Source organism: Odocoileus virginianus, chromosome 13 (genome assembly GCF_023699985.2).
Source record: "Odocoileus virginianus isolate 20LAN1187 ecotype Illinois chromosome 13, Ovbor_1.2, whole genome shotgun sequence".
Classification (NCBI taxonomy): domain Eukaryota; kingdom Metazoa; phylum Chordata; class Mammalia; order Artiodactyla; family Cervidae; genus Odocoileus; species Odocoileus virginianus.
This window is the reverse complement of record NC_069686.1, coordinates 35,583,723-35,596,450: the sequence shown is the minus strand read 5'-3', so window position 1 is coordinate 35,596,450 and position 12,728 is coordinate 35,583,723. Positions and strand designations below refer to the sequence as shown.

Sequence of the window (12,728 nt, the reverse complement as noted above, 5' to 3'; positions counted from 1 at the left end):
TTTTAAAATTATGACAGTATGATAACATATTTACAGGAGACTTGGAAGATACAGAACAAAGTTACATATAGTTCTATTATATAATATGTTATTTCTTAAGTAGATAAATAAATCTTAAGTAGGTAAATTTTCAGTTGGAATTTCAATATCAAACTCTCAAAAATTAACAAAATGAATATACAGAAAAGTAGAAGGATATAGCAGATCTGAAAAGCATTATGAACCAATTCTACAATATTAAGATTTATACAATTTTCACACAATAGTAGGATACAAATTCTATTCCAGTTACCATAGACAATAAACCAGGAAACACTGAAACATATCCAGGGACATAAAATACCATGCAAAAAATTTAATGGTCTAAAAGTATTAAAATCATACAGAGTCTGTTCTGTTATCACTGTGGAACTACGTTAGGAATCAATATTGAAAGGTATCTGTAAATAACCCACATATTTTCAAGTGCGGTGTGACATTTACCAAGAGAGATCTTTGACTTAGCCATTGAAAGCATCAACACAGCTAAAAGACTGAAAAAACACAGATGGTGATTGCAGAGAAGAAAGCATTTAAATGAGAAATTAATGTCAAAATGAGAAATTAATATCAAAGATACTTTAAAAAAACATGTATTTAAAAATTAAAAGTCCATTTTTAAATGATGGGTGTATCTAAGAAGCCATAACAAAGAAAATTAGAATATAAAGTTCACAGTTTTTATTGAGACTTATTCAATTTGTCTGAACATATCATCAATTGACTTACCTCACTGATCTGTACAGAATTTATCTTTGCCAGAATAACTTCAGGGGTGTCAACAATGCTGGTGAATTTGAGGGCCTCAGGCCTTGTGCGATACAACCTTTCGTTCAGGAGATTCTGGGCATTCTTGACTCTCATCACTTCCACGGAACCCTCTGGCAACCATCCAATACCCTTCAGCCATTCCAGGTCTGATTTGTACAAGTTCTATAAGAAGGAGAGGACCAGAGAGCTCAGAAGAGTCAATTCATGTACTAGAGGATGATGCCAGCAAACCACACACAACCTCTACTTAAACCAGCTGCGTGGCCAGTGCCAGAAAACTCAAGGATCAACATCAGATGTTAACATTTGAGGGTTACATCCTTGGCACACATCTCTGCAAGAAGTTTAGAGGATCATATAGGAACTGGAGCAGGGCTGGCAACTAGCACTTGTGGAATGAGAGATTGCAATGACACATCATTTCGTTTTCACAGAAGACTGAGCTTCTGTGCTCACTACTTGAAGCCTGTCTTTGATGTGCCACTGGGGAAAACATCTCTAGGAATCTGAGATAAAAAGGTCCTTAGAAGCAGGTATGTGCTCAGTTGCTTGGTTGTGTCCAACTCTTTGCAAATCCATGGACAGTAACCCACCAGGTTCTTCTGTCCATGGAATTTTCCAGGAAAGAATACTGGAGTGGATTGCCATTTCCTCCTCCAGGGGATCTTTCTGACCCAGGGACAGAACCTGTGTCTTTTGCATCTCCTGCATTGGCAGGCAGATTCTTTACCAGTGTACCACACATATAATGATAAACAAAATACACACTTATATCTATGTACACTTCTCCATTTTTTTCTCTCTAAAATTATTTAAATATATATATACATAAATATATAAACATATATTTACACATTTTTCCTATATGTGTCAGATAAACTTGAAATCCAACATTTCCTTATGCTTACATCTGTTTCTGACATTTAGATACCTGATCATGCAAATGTAATGGATCAGGACAACTGGGATTGAAATTTTCTACCTAATTACATGAAATAAGACTGATTTTCATCTTGATGAATAAGGCCTTCTAAAAGAAGGAATGCTCTATAAGATATAAAATGTTCAGAAAAACTCCATGGAAATATACAGAATATGTTAGATTCTGTTAAGATCAGTATTTAAATTACATCCTTAGGGAATACACTGTGATTAGACACACAGACACACATCTCCCAGGAGTCTGGAGATAGGATACGCACATCGCTCTGCAGTTCGTAGGCTTTCTTTGCCTGGATCACATCATTCTGATCTGGCAGACAAATCCACTGGTGCAGGTAATTGCGATAATCAATGTCGCTAACCAGGACCTGGCACTTCTTGGCCTGAACAATGGACATCATGTCCAGCGGTGTATTGTGAATTCCTTTAGACTTCTCATAAGCTTTCTTGTATTCTCTTTCACTCTGAATCTTGGCAGCATGGATAGCCCATACCAATTTGGGGTCATCTTGCAGGGTGCGGAAACCCACATGGTGGCCCAGTTGCTTACGGTAACCTTCTTTGTATTTGTACTACAGTTATGAAAAAATAGATAAAAAGACATATGAAAATAATGTATGAAGAGGACTTTTCATTAAATGCTTTTGTAATATTTCTTTAGCCTTAATGTGAATTGGCTCAACATGGGCAGTCACTATATATTTCAGTTCACTTTAAGGAAATTAGACAGGACTATTTTAAACACTTTCATTGAAGACATGAGCAAGTCAGAAGGGATATAGTATGGTGGACAAGATTAATAAAAAAATAATAGCTAACAGTTACTAAGCAATCACTATATGTCAGACACTATTATGAGTGCTTCAAAGTATTAGGTCAATTCATATGAAACAGCTGAGTTCTTTAGTTAAAAATAGTTGAATAGATGCAATTATAACCTCATTTAATCCTCATAACATCTCTGTGATGTTGATATTAGTATTATCACATATTTCAAATGGGAAAAATAAGACACAGTGGGGTGGCAATCATTATTCCCAAGGTTGCCTGGCAAGTGGAAATTAGGTCAAATGGTCCCCAAGAGTACTGAAGGTAGCTGAGGTAGGAAAAAGTCATATGTGTGGTTCTGGAGACAGACAAGAAAGATGCATGTTTCAGGAACGGAAAACAAGGTTGATGGTTCAAATCAGAAGATGATAACAAAAGGCCTGTGGACGAGAGTTTCCACTTATTCTAAGTGTCTTAGGGCCAGAATAAGACAGTTCCTCTTTCCTATATTTGGATAACACAGGAATATTTGGACAACATGGGGAGAGAGAGAAACTAGGAATAAGGCAGATACTGTGGATTGACTATGGCTTTTAGAGATAAAAATAAGAAATAAGAAGGAAGAGACAGCTGGATACATAAGATAAAAAATAAAGAATTTGCAGAAAAGGAAAGAAAGTGGCTTAAAGATTTGGAGCTGGGCCTTGGTAGGATAATTGATTTGACTGCTGGTAAATTTTTAAATTACTGTTAAATGAACTTCAAATAGTTATTCAGAACATTATACATATGCCTCCAGCATAAGATCTTGTATATAAAATGTGATTTCAGTCTTAAGTCTAACATAAAACTTTCAAGTGATTTGTGTTTATGGAGAATGTCATAAAAATGTGGAGGATTAAAAATCACATTGTACTGGCTCCTAAATTTTTCCTGAGAATTTTGTATAGATTCTTCATGATATTTCACTTCTACTTAGAAACAACTTAGATGTGATTTACACATATACTTCATCTATGTTTACCTTAGTGTTTTTCATCCCATTTTAATATTTTAAAATAGAGTTTTTAGCACAAAACTTTTAAAGCATATCAAAACAAAGCAAAATTCTTGAAAAATCCTTTCCCAATTTGTTGGATAGAGTAGAAAACCCAGAATGAACTAGAAGGAGCTGTACCTCACTGGCAATTTCTCTGGAGGCTTTGGCATGCTTGATTTCAATGGCATCTGCTCTCAAGTCATAGCCTTTCTGCTTGGCCTCATCCCAGTCTTTCTGGTAGAGTTTCTGTTGAGGGAAAACACAGGTTTGCTTATAAGAATTGAAAATCAGTGGACAGACTCAAAGTAGTTATACTATGAATCATAAAGCACACTGCACATGATGGCAGCTTAAGAAAAAACAGTCACTTCTGAGTCCTTTCAATTATTGCCTATGTATTTTATGGATCACAGGGTACTTGTGATTATAATTTTAAAGCTAAACATCTTTTTTTTTTCATTTATTTTTATTAGTTGGAGGCTAATTACTTTACAATATTGTAATGGGTTTTGTCATACATTGACATGAATCAGCCATGGATTTACATGTATTCCCCATCCCGATCCCCTCTCCCACCTCCCTCTCCACCCGATTCCTCTGGGTCTTCCCAGTGCACCAGGCCTGAGCACTTGTTTCATGCATCCAGCCTGGGCTGGTGATCTGTTTCACCGTTGATAATATGCATGTTTTGATGCTGTTCTCTCGAAACATCCCACCCTCGCCTTCTCCCACAGAGTCCAAAAGTCTGTTCTGTACATCTGTGTCTCTTTTTCTGTTTTGCATATAGGGTTATCGTTACCATCTTTCTAAATTCCATATATATGCGTTAGTATACTGTAATGGTCTTTATCCTTCTGGCTTACTTCACTCTGTATTATGGGCTCCAGTTTCATCCATCTCATTAGAACTGATTCAAATGAATTCTTTTTAATGGCTGAGTAATATTCCATGGTGTATATGTACCACAGCCTCCTTATCCATTCATCTGCTGATGGGCATCTAGGTTGCTTCCATGTCCTGGCTATTATAAACAGTGCTGTGATGAACATTGGGGTGCACATGTCTCTTTCAGATCTGGTTTTCTCAGTGTGTATGCCCAGAAGTGGGATTGCTGGGTCATATGGCAGTTCTAATTCCAGTTTTTTAAGAAATCTCCACACTGTTCTCCATAGTGGCTGTACTAGTTTGTATTCCCACCAACAGTGTAAGAGGGTTCCCTTTTCTCCACACCCTCTCTAGCATTTATTGCTTGTAGACTTTTGGATAGCAGCCATCCTGACTGGCGTGTAATGGTACCTCATTGTGGTTTTGATTTACATTTCTCTGATAATGAGTGATGTTGAGCATCTTTATCTAAAGCTACTATTGCTTGAACTATTTGCATTCATCCAGTACAATGTGAAACTATCCCCTTACACATGGGAAATAAGAATCAACCGTGAACCTAGAAAACCTTCATCTAGCTACCATATAAGACTAGGTAAGATTTTTTCCTAATGTTGCCTTTTGACTTTTCAAAGGACTCTGCTAAAGGGATGTGACATAGATATCATACCTATCCTGCACTCTCCACATAATTAAAAGTTTTGATTTTTCTTATGGCCTTGAAATGTTAAACAAGAAAGTTCTGGATCAATCCAAAACCTATAAAGACAATAGAGACTGTTACCTCTTATACTTCCTTATGTAAGAGGCACTTAACCAGGGATTTCATTATTCTCAATTAGTATATGATGAAACTGAGCTATGGGCGTTGGATGTAGGACAATGACCTCCAGGTTGAAAGGAGGACATCAATAAGATTCAGGTATCCCAACTCTCACCGTGCAGGGACCCAGATGTGTATCTAAACTAAGGTTTGAAGGAGAAGTTCCATTCATATTGCCTTGGGAATGGTAGCTAAATAGAAAGTATCTGGCACCCCAAGCTATAAACACTTCTAAGGTGGATAATTCATCCATTATAACACATTCCATATGCCCCTCAAAGACATTTATACTCTATATTATGCCTCTTACATTGCTGATTTGCATGGCATTGATTTGAGCCTGCAGTATGAGTGGTGTGTCAGAAGGAATCCTTATGTTGGTTTTATCTTTATTCCAGGCTTCTTGATACAGTTTCTGTGGAGAGAAGGAAAATATTATTTTAATACAGTGATAGATATTTGAAACTTAAGCCTTTGCAACTATTTAAGCTGGAAAAAAGTTTTGTGCTATGGTTGCAATGGTTAGTTTTTTGTGTCAACTTGACTAGGCCGCAGTACCCAGGTGTTTTGTCAAATATTCTAGCTGTTTCTGTGAAGGTATTTTTTAGAACAGATTAACATTCATACCAGTAGACTTTGGGTAAAGTAGATTACCCTCTGTGATATGGGAGGTCGGGGGTGGGGGGGCTTCATTCCATCAGATGAAAGCTTTAAGAGAAAAAAGACTGACCTCCCCTGGGCAAGGGTAATCCTGCTAGCCAATTGCCTTGGACCTGTCTTCCTGGGTCTCCAGCCAGTTGGCCTATCTTGCAAACTCTGGACATGCCAGCCTCCACAATCACGTGAGTCAATTCCATAAAATAAACCTCTGTCTTATACATCTTGTTTAGCTCTGTTTCTCTGGAGGACCCTGACTAATACAATATTCTACCATTTAATGGGGAACATTATGCCATAAGTTTTGTAATAGGTGTTTGCTTTCCTGCAGTGTCATATAGTGACAGTTTTCATTTGAGTGCTTCCAAATCTGTGTGTGAGATAGCAGAAAGGCACACTGGCATTTGTCACAGCTCTACTTGGCATGTGCCTTCACTAAACTAGCCAAGAGATTCTTAGAGCTGCTCCCATCACTTTAGGTCTTTGAAGAGACACAATCCATTTGCTCCATTTGGGTGGCATCTTCCGAAGAGAAAGTCCCACAAGAGGAGAGCCTGGCAGTAGGATGGTTCTTACCTCACTCATTTGTAGAGAATTGGCTTTTGCCAGGACAACCTCTGGCGTGTCGACAATGGAAGTAAATGTCAAGGCTTCTGGGCGTGTCCTGTAGAGTCTTTCATTGATCAGGTCCTGAGCATTCTTCACCCTGTTCATTTCCACTGAGCCTTCTGGCATCCAGCCGATGCCACGCAGCCATTCCAGGTCTGATTTGTACACATTCTACAGAGACATTAGACCCAAAAATTGTTCTAAGTGTTAGACACAGCCCCCCTGAATTGAAAAGTAAGTTCATGGGTTTGAGGGGTCCATAAGCCCAAGAGATGGTGGTTCTAAAAAAGTAGGACCTGAGATTTTACATGACTCAGGGGTTTCAATATCCACAGTAATTTTTCAATTTTCAATATCCAGAGGAAAATATTTTTTTTAAAAAATAAGGGCTCTATTTATTCATTCATTTAGCCACATGGCATGTGGAACTTCCCCAACCAGTGGATCAAACCTGTGTCCCCCTGCACTGGTAGCACAGAGTTTTAACCAGGGAAATCCATGTTAAAGAAGAATTTTTTATGCTAGGCATGATTAGGAATAAAATGGTAATAATGCTAAATTTCATGATTCAATATTACAAAGAAATCATATAACTGAAAAAATTTAAAGATATTTTGTTGAATCTCATTCCATTTTCATCCCATAATAACTGACCCAAGGAAACTCTGTTCAGTGTTTTGGATATAGTACAATAGTGGCAGTTGTTTTAATATTCAGATAATTTATGTTAATCTAAAATATATTTTCATTGCCAGACAGTACAAAGGATGTGAAAAAAAAAATAATCTGGAATCTAGGCTAGGGAAAAAGGACATGACCTAAGCAGAGTTCTTTATCTAACATTCTTTGATTCCCATAATGTAACTCCTAAACAGAGGTTTTAACAATGTGAATGGTGCTCCCTGAGGTGGCACAGTGAACAACTCATGGGTCACTCCACAGAGGCACTGTCTGGACAATTAAGAAATCCATGTCCTTCCATTCCGCCTTTCCTGAAGTTCACGTTACTCACATTACTCTGCAGGTCATAGGCCTTCTTGGCTTGGATAATGTCGTTTTGATCAGGTAAGCATGTCCAGTGATGCAGGTAATTTCGATAATCAATGTCACTGACCAGAATCTGACATTTCTTGGCCTGCAAGATGCCTAACATGTCCACTGGGCTACTGAACTTGGTTTTCCACTTCTGGAACTCCTTCTTGTACTCCCTTTCACTTTGAATCTTCCCTGCATTCATGGCACACATAATCCTGGGGTCGTCTTCAACACTCCGGGCTCCAATGTGGTGGCCTTTGTGTTTCTCATATGCTTCTTTGTATTTGTACTAAAACACGAGAGATACAGGTTTAGAAGCCCAATTTTATTACCATATGCATGCTGACAATCACAGAGAATATGAAAACCACAAGAAATGGACAAGAGTTTTACCTTGCAAATATTTTGACATTTCTGAACAATTTTAAACTGTTTTGTGCTATCATAAAGGTAACTATAATCATATATCTTCACTGCTAAAAACTTTTTATGCAACAACTCTGACTACAATTTCAAAATGTGTTTTTCTTCTCTGGGACAGCAAAAGGAAACAAGAAGAAGAAGCAATTACCAAGTGTGACCCACCAGCCACACTACGGTTGTTCAGCAAGGTTAAGACCGAAGGGGTTAGACAGAGGGCACTTACGTCACTGGCAATGTCCCTTGAGGCCTTGGCACTTTTGATGGAAATAGCATCAGCTCTCAGATCATAGTCCTTCATCTTTGATTCATCCCATCCCTTGGTGTAAAGTTTCTAGATGGAGGATAATATACAACAGAAAAAGAAAAGTGTCGTAGAAAGTTAATAGGCCAATTCTAGTAAGGAAGGTGGTAAGATGGTAACAGGATTTTAACTAGTTCTAGACTAAAGGCTGAAACAACAATGAGGAAATCTCTTACATGGCTGACATTGGCAGAATTGCTCTTGGCCAGCAAGATTTCCGGGGTGTCTGGCATCACATGGATGGAGGTTTTGTCAGCATCCCAGGCTTCCGTATATAAATGCTATGGGGAAAGTAAGGTAAACCTCTTTGTTAAAGCCAATACATTGCAGTTATTATCAAATTTATTTCATTTAGCTGTAAGATAACCTTTTAAAGCTTATTTGGAGGTGAGGGAAGCAAAAAGGGGAGAGAGTAAATCAAGGCCATATTTAAACAGACATGTAATAGTTTTATAGCCAATGGAAAACAACATCATGATCTCAATTATTAATTCTTTTTATTCTGTGATCCTCAGGTTTACTCATAGAAACTTCAAGGATGGAGCTCAGCTATAGAACCGTGATATAGTAGAAATCCCTAGATTTCAGAGTCAATCCCAAGGTCAAACTCAGCTCCTCTATGTCTAAGCTGAGTGATCTCGAGAAAGGTACATAAGGCCTCACACTTGTCATTTTTTTTTGAGGCGGAGGATAATCATACCTTTCTAATTAAAGTTTTTTAAAAAACTTTATGCTTGTCTCTTTCCTTTAGTTGAGGTGAAAATGGTATATAACTTTATTGAGTATTTTTTGGAGATTAACTGTAACATATGTATAGCTCCTGAGTCATAGAAGGAACTCAACAAATTTTATGATGTTTCCTATTGTTATTTTCACGGTGGGTGCTCTGTTGATGAGTACAGTATAGAACAGACTTTCTGGAGTTTTAATACCCCAAACTCAGCAGTTTGCTATCTGAGAGCCAATTTCGCACTTTGCACTGAGCACACAATTTCATTGCCCTGATATTTGGAAGATATTCAGGCAGGTGTGGGAGAATTCAGAAAGGTTCAGTTCAACTTCAAATGTGCATACTAAGGGCCTACCTACTGGATGAAGAAATTAGCCCACTATCAATAAGCAGACTGCCAGAATTCTGGAGGAAAGAAGCAATCATCTATTTTGTGTAATAAAACTGAAAGCAGCAGTAACAGCTCACTTTCCAAAGTGGGATTTCCACAAGCAACTAACTTGAGATCTGCACTGACACTGCTATGCACAGTGTTTCTCAGACTTCTGAACAAAATGTGAAACAGCGGTATGTTTTTTATAAGATGGATCAAGAGACACCAGTGGCTTGAGACACAAATTGCATTTGTGGACGTCTCCAGGTCACTGCTCAGAAGAATGCGTGCTTTACCCCCAGAGAACTTGTTTTAGGCTGTGCAACCCCATGCACACAGAGAATGTGGGGTCAAGGTTAAGAAGAGCATGCAGGTCCAGCTAGGATTCGAGCTTTGTTGAAGGCCTACATGAGAATCAGGCCCATCACCTACCTCTCCTTTCTCTGGAAACCCTCCAGGACGTTTCTCACTTTATGAGCCCAGTATAAGGAAGGTATGACTCAGGCAACTGGCCACAGCTGAAGACTCACCTTGCTCATGTTCAGGGCATTATTCTTTGCTAGGACAATCTCTGGGGTGTCTGTAATGCTTGTGAACTTGAGCTGGACTGCAGGCTGGCGGTACTTCCTTTCACTCAGGATTTCTCCGGCTCTCTTCACATTCTCGACCACCACAGAGCCAATGGGCACCCACCCAATGCCTCTTAGCCACTCAAGATCAGCCTTGTAAATAGCCTGAAAATGAAATAATGTCAAATATTTGTAGAAATTATCTCCACAACCTGATATCTCATGATTTAGCATAGACAGATGGTGTATCATTTTGCAACTCATTTGGGCAAATTTCTGAAAAGACACAGTACTGTTTTACTTTGATGTGGAACATCTAGTTCAACACTTTGTCCCTGAAGGGGGGCAATGTCTACTCTTTTAGAGACCTATGAAATCTCTAATAATACGTGATTTCATTGATACAAAACCACTTTAAGAAAATTTCTGCCTGCCTCCCAATACAAAGTGTTTATTGTCTGATTTGATTGCCCATATCTGTTTGTATGGGAATAATTCTCTGTTAGAATACAATTTCTTCCTATCTCCTTGAGCAGTGACCTTCACAGCCATTGTGTAACATGAAGAAAGGATGAACATTACTGCATGTTGAATCAATGTGTTTTCTGGGGACAGCAAAAATGGGACCATTTTTCACATGATTTTATATTCATGCTTCTAAGCCAAAGAGCATATATATTTTTATTTTTAGCTTATCCTCAGTCTCCTTTCTTGTGTTGTAGTTCAAGCAAAAAAATATATTTTGTCCTGCTTTCACATTTTTTCCTTCAATTTAAATAATTGGCTGATGAAGAATTTTTCTTATAAGTAACAGTTACAGTTCTTTTTGTTTCTATGGCTTTTTGGGAAACTATTTTTTTAAATGCCACTACTTTTATCATTCTCCCAAAAGTGACTACTTATCAGAGCCTGATCAAGAAAACAAGGAGCTACTATGCCAATAAGGTAGTATGAGTCCCAAGGACAATCTATAAATTTTTATGCATAAAATTAGCTACAAGGGTATACTGTACAATGTTAGGAATAAAGCCAACATTTTACAATAACTGTAAATGGAGCATGTTTAAAAATTGTGAATCATTGTATTGTGTACCTGTAACATATAATATACTACAATACACTTCAGTAAAAAGCATATATATAAATTAGTACCTCACAGATTTAGTTTTTTCTGATACTCTAATTTTATTTTTAAGTTTTAAAAACTGAAGTATAGTTGATTTACAATGTTGTGTTAGTTTCAGGTAGACAGCAGTGATTCAGTTATATAACTGAATATAGATCTATATATATATTCTTTTTCAGATTCTTTTCCATTTTAGGTTATTATAAGATAATATAGCTCCTTGTGCTATATAGTATGCGCTTGCTGTTCATCTATTTTATGGAGTGTGTATCTGTTAGTCCCCAACTCCTAATTTATCCTTTCTCTTCCTTAGTTTAATACTTTTGATAACCATTTTCCAATGTGATTGGTTTCTTCTGAAACCAATGTGTGTGTGTATATAATTTTATGCTTTTCATGATATTGTCCTGAGAGGTTTTCCACAAGTTTCACAAGACTGCCAAAAGGTTCCATGGCACACAAAAAAGTTAGAATCCTTTCTTGAAACCTTGCTGAAGAATATTAAATCCACTCACATCACTCTGAAGGTCATAAGCCTTCCGAGCCTGAATGATGTCGTTCTGATCAGGCAGACAGGTCCATTCATGAAGTGGATGCTTATAGTCTATGTCGCTTACAAGGATCTGACATTTCTTGGCCTGCACCACCCCCATCATGTCCACTGGGCTACTAAACTTGGTCTTCCACTTCTCAAAGTCTTTCTTGTACTCCCGGTCACTCTGGATCTTGGCCGCGTGGATGGACCACATCATCTTGGGATCATCCTTAACATTTCGGGCCCCAATGTGGTGGCCAAGCTGTTTGCGGTAGCCTTCCTTGTACTTGTACTGAAGAAAAGAATAAAGATATAAGTCTAATGATAGGGACATCTTATTTATATCACATTTCATAGTTTCATAGATATATTATTTCTTTTGATTTTCCCCACCACTAATGTGAGAGAAAAAGATTAATATTATCAACTCAATTTTATAAAACAGAAAACTGAAGACTCAACTAGTCAAGTGATTTGTTCAAGGTCACACCCTAAGCAGGTGGCAGGGCTAAGATTAAAACGGAGAACTTCTGATTCCTAATATTTTTCCCGTCAACTAAACTATACTGCCTAGTTTACATTTGCTTAACAAGTAAGGTAAAAATATTTTGTACAATTTAAAAGAGAATCTACTTAAAGATGTGACTTTTTCTAAAAAAGTTTTGATAATGAATGTTTTAGAATACTTCCCTTGTAATTAGAATTTATAGTAAATTCCATAGTCAAGCATATGAGCTATGTTTAGAAAGTTTCACCAGGAAATACCTCCCTTATTTGCCCGTCAATGTCATTGAACTTTTAACCATGAGAGAGTAAATGTCTTGGGTTAACACTCTAATTTTAAAAAAAGTGTTACTCAAGAATAACCCTTTATAGTCCATTTTACCATGAGATGGTCATAGTGTGGGGTTCTCCAGCTTAGTAGCCAGAAACAGTTCTGATAAAGGAAGAAATGAACCGTATGTCTAAGGTCTGGGACACTTCCGGAAGAAGGAAAGTCCGGATTCGAATCCTAAGGAGCCCTGGTACAGCGTGAGGGTACTGGACACCCTCAAGAGATGTTTCTCATGAGATGTGAAGGACTAGAGAGGAGAGAAAAGTGG

The 12,728-nt window shown here is 37.7% G+C and overlaps 1 protein-coding gene across 13 annotated transcripts in view; it reads right to left on the bottom strand.

The window, feature by feature from the left end:
* Positions 1-12,728, bottom strand: part of NEB (nebulin) — a 205,399-nt gene that overhangs the window by 86,189 nt on the left and 106,482 nt on the right. For all 13 annotated transcript variants that reach the window (XM_070476218.1, XM_070476209.1, XM_070476208.1 and 10 more), the window contains 10 exons: positions 11,606-11,917; positions 9,926-10,129; positions 8,469-8,573; positions 8,215-8,322; positions 7,546-7,857; positions 6,501-6,704; positions 5,578-5,682; positions 3,698-3,805; positions 2,013-2,324; positions 769-972 (listed from right to left, as the gene is read on the bottom strand). In XM_070476218.1, the coding sequence (XP_070332319.1) occupies positions 769-972; positions 2,013-2,324; positions 3,698-3,805; positions 5,578-5,682; positions 6,501-6,704; positions 7,546-7,857; positions 8,215-8,322; positions 8,469-8,573; positions 9,926-10,129; positions 11,606-11,917 (1,974 nt within the window). The remainder of the gene's footprint in view (positions 1-768; positions 973-2,012; positions 2,325-3,697; positions 3,806-5,577; positions 5,683-6,500; positions 6,705-7,545; positions 7,858-8,214; positions 8,323-8,468; positions 8,574-9,925; positions 10,130-11,605; positions 11,918-12,728) is intronic.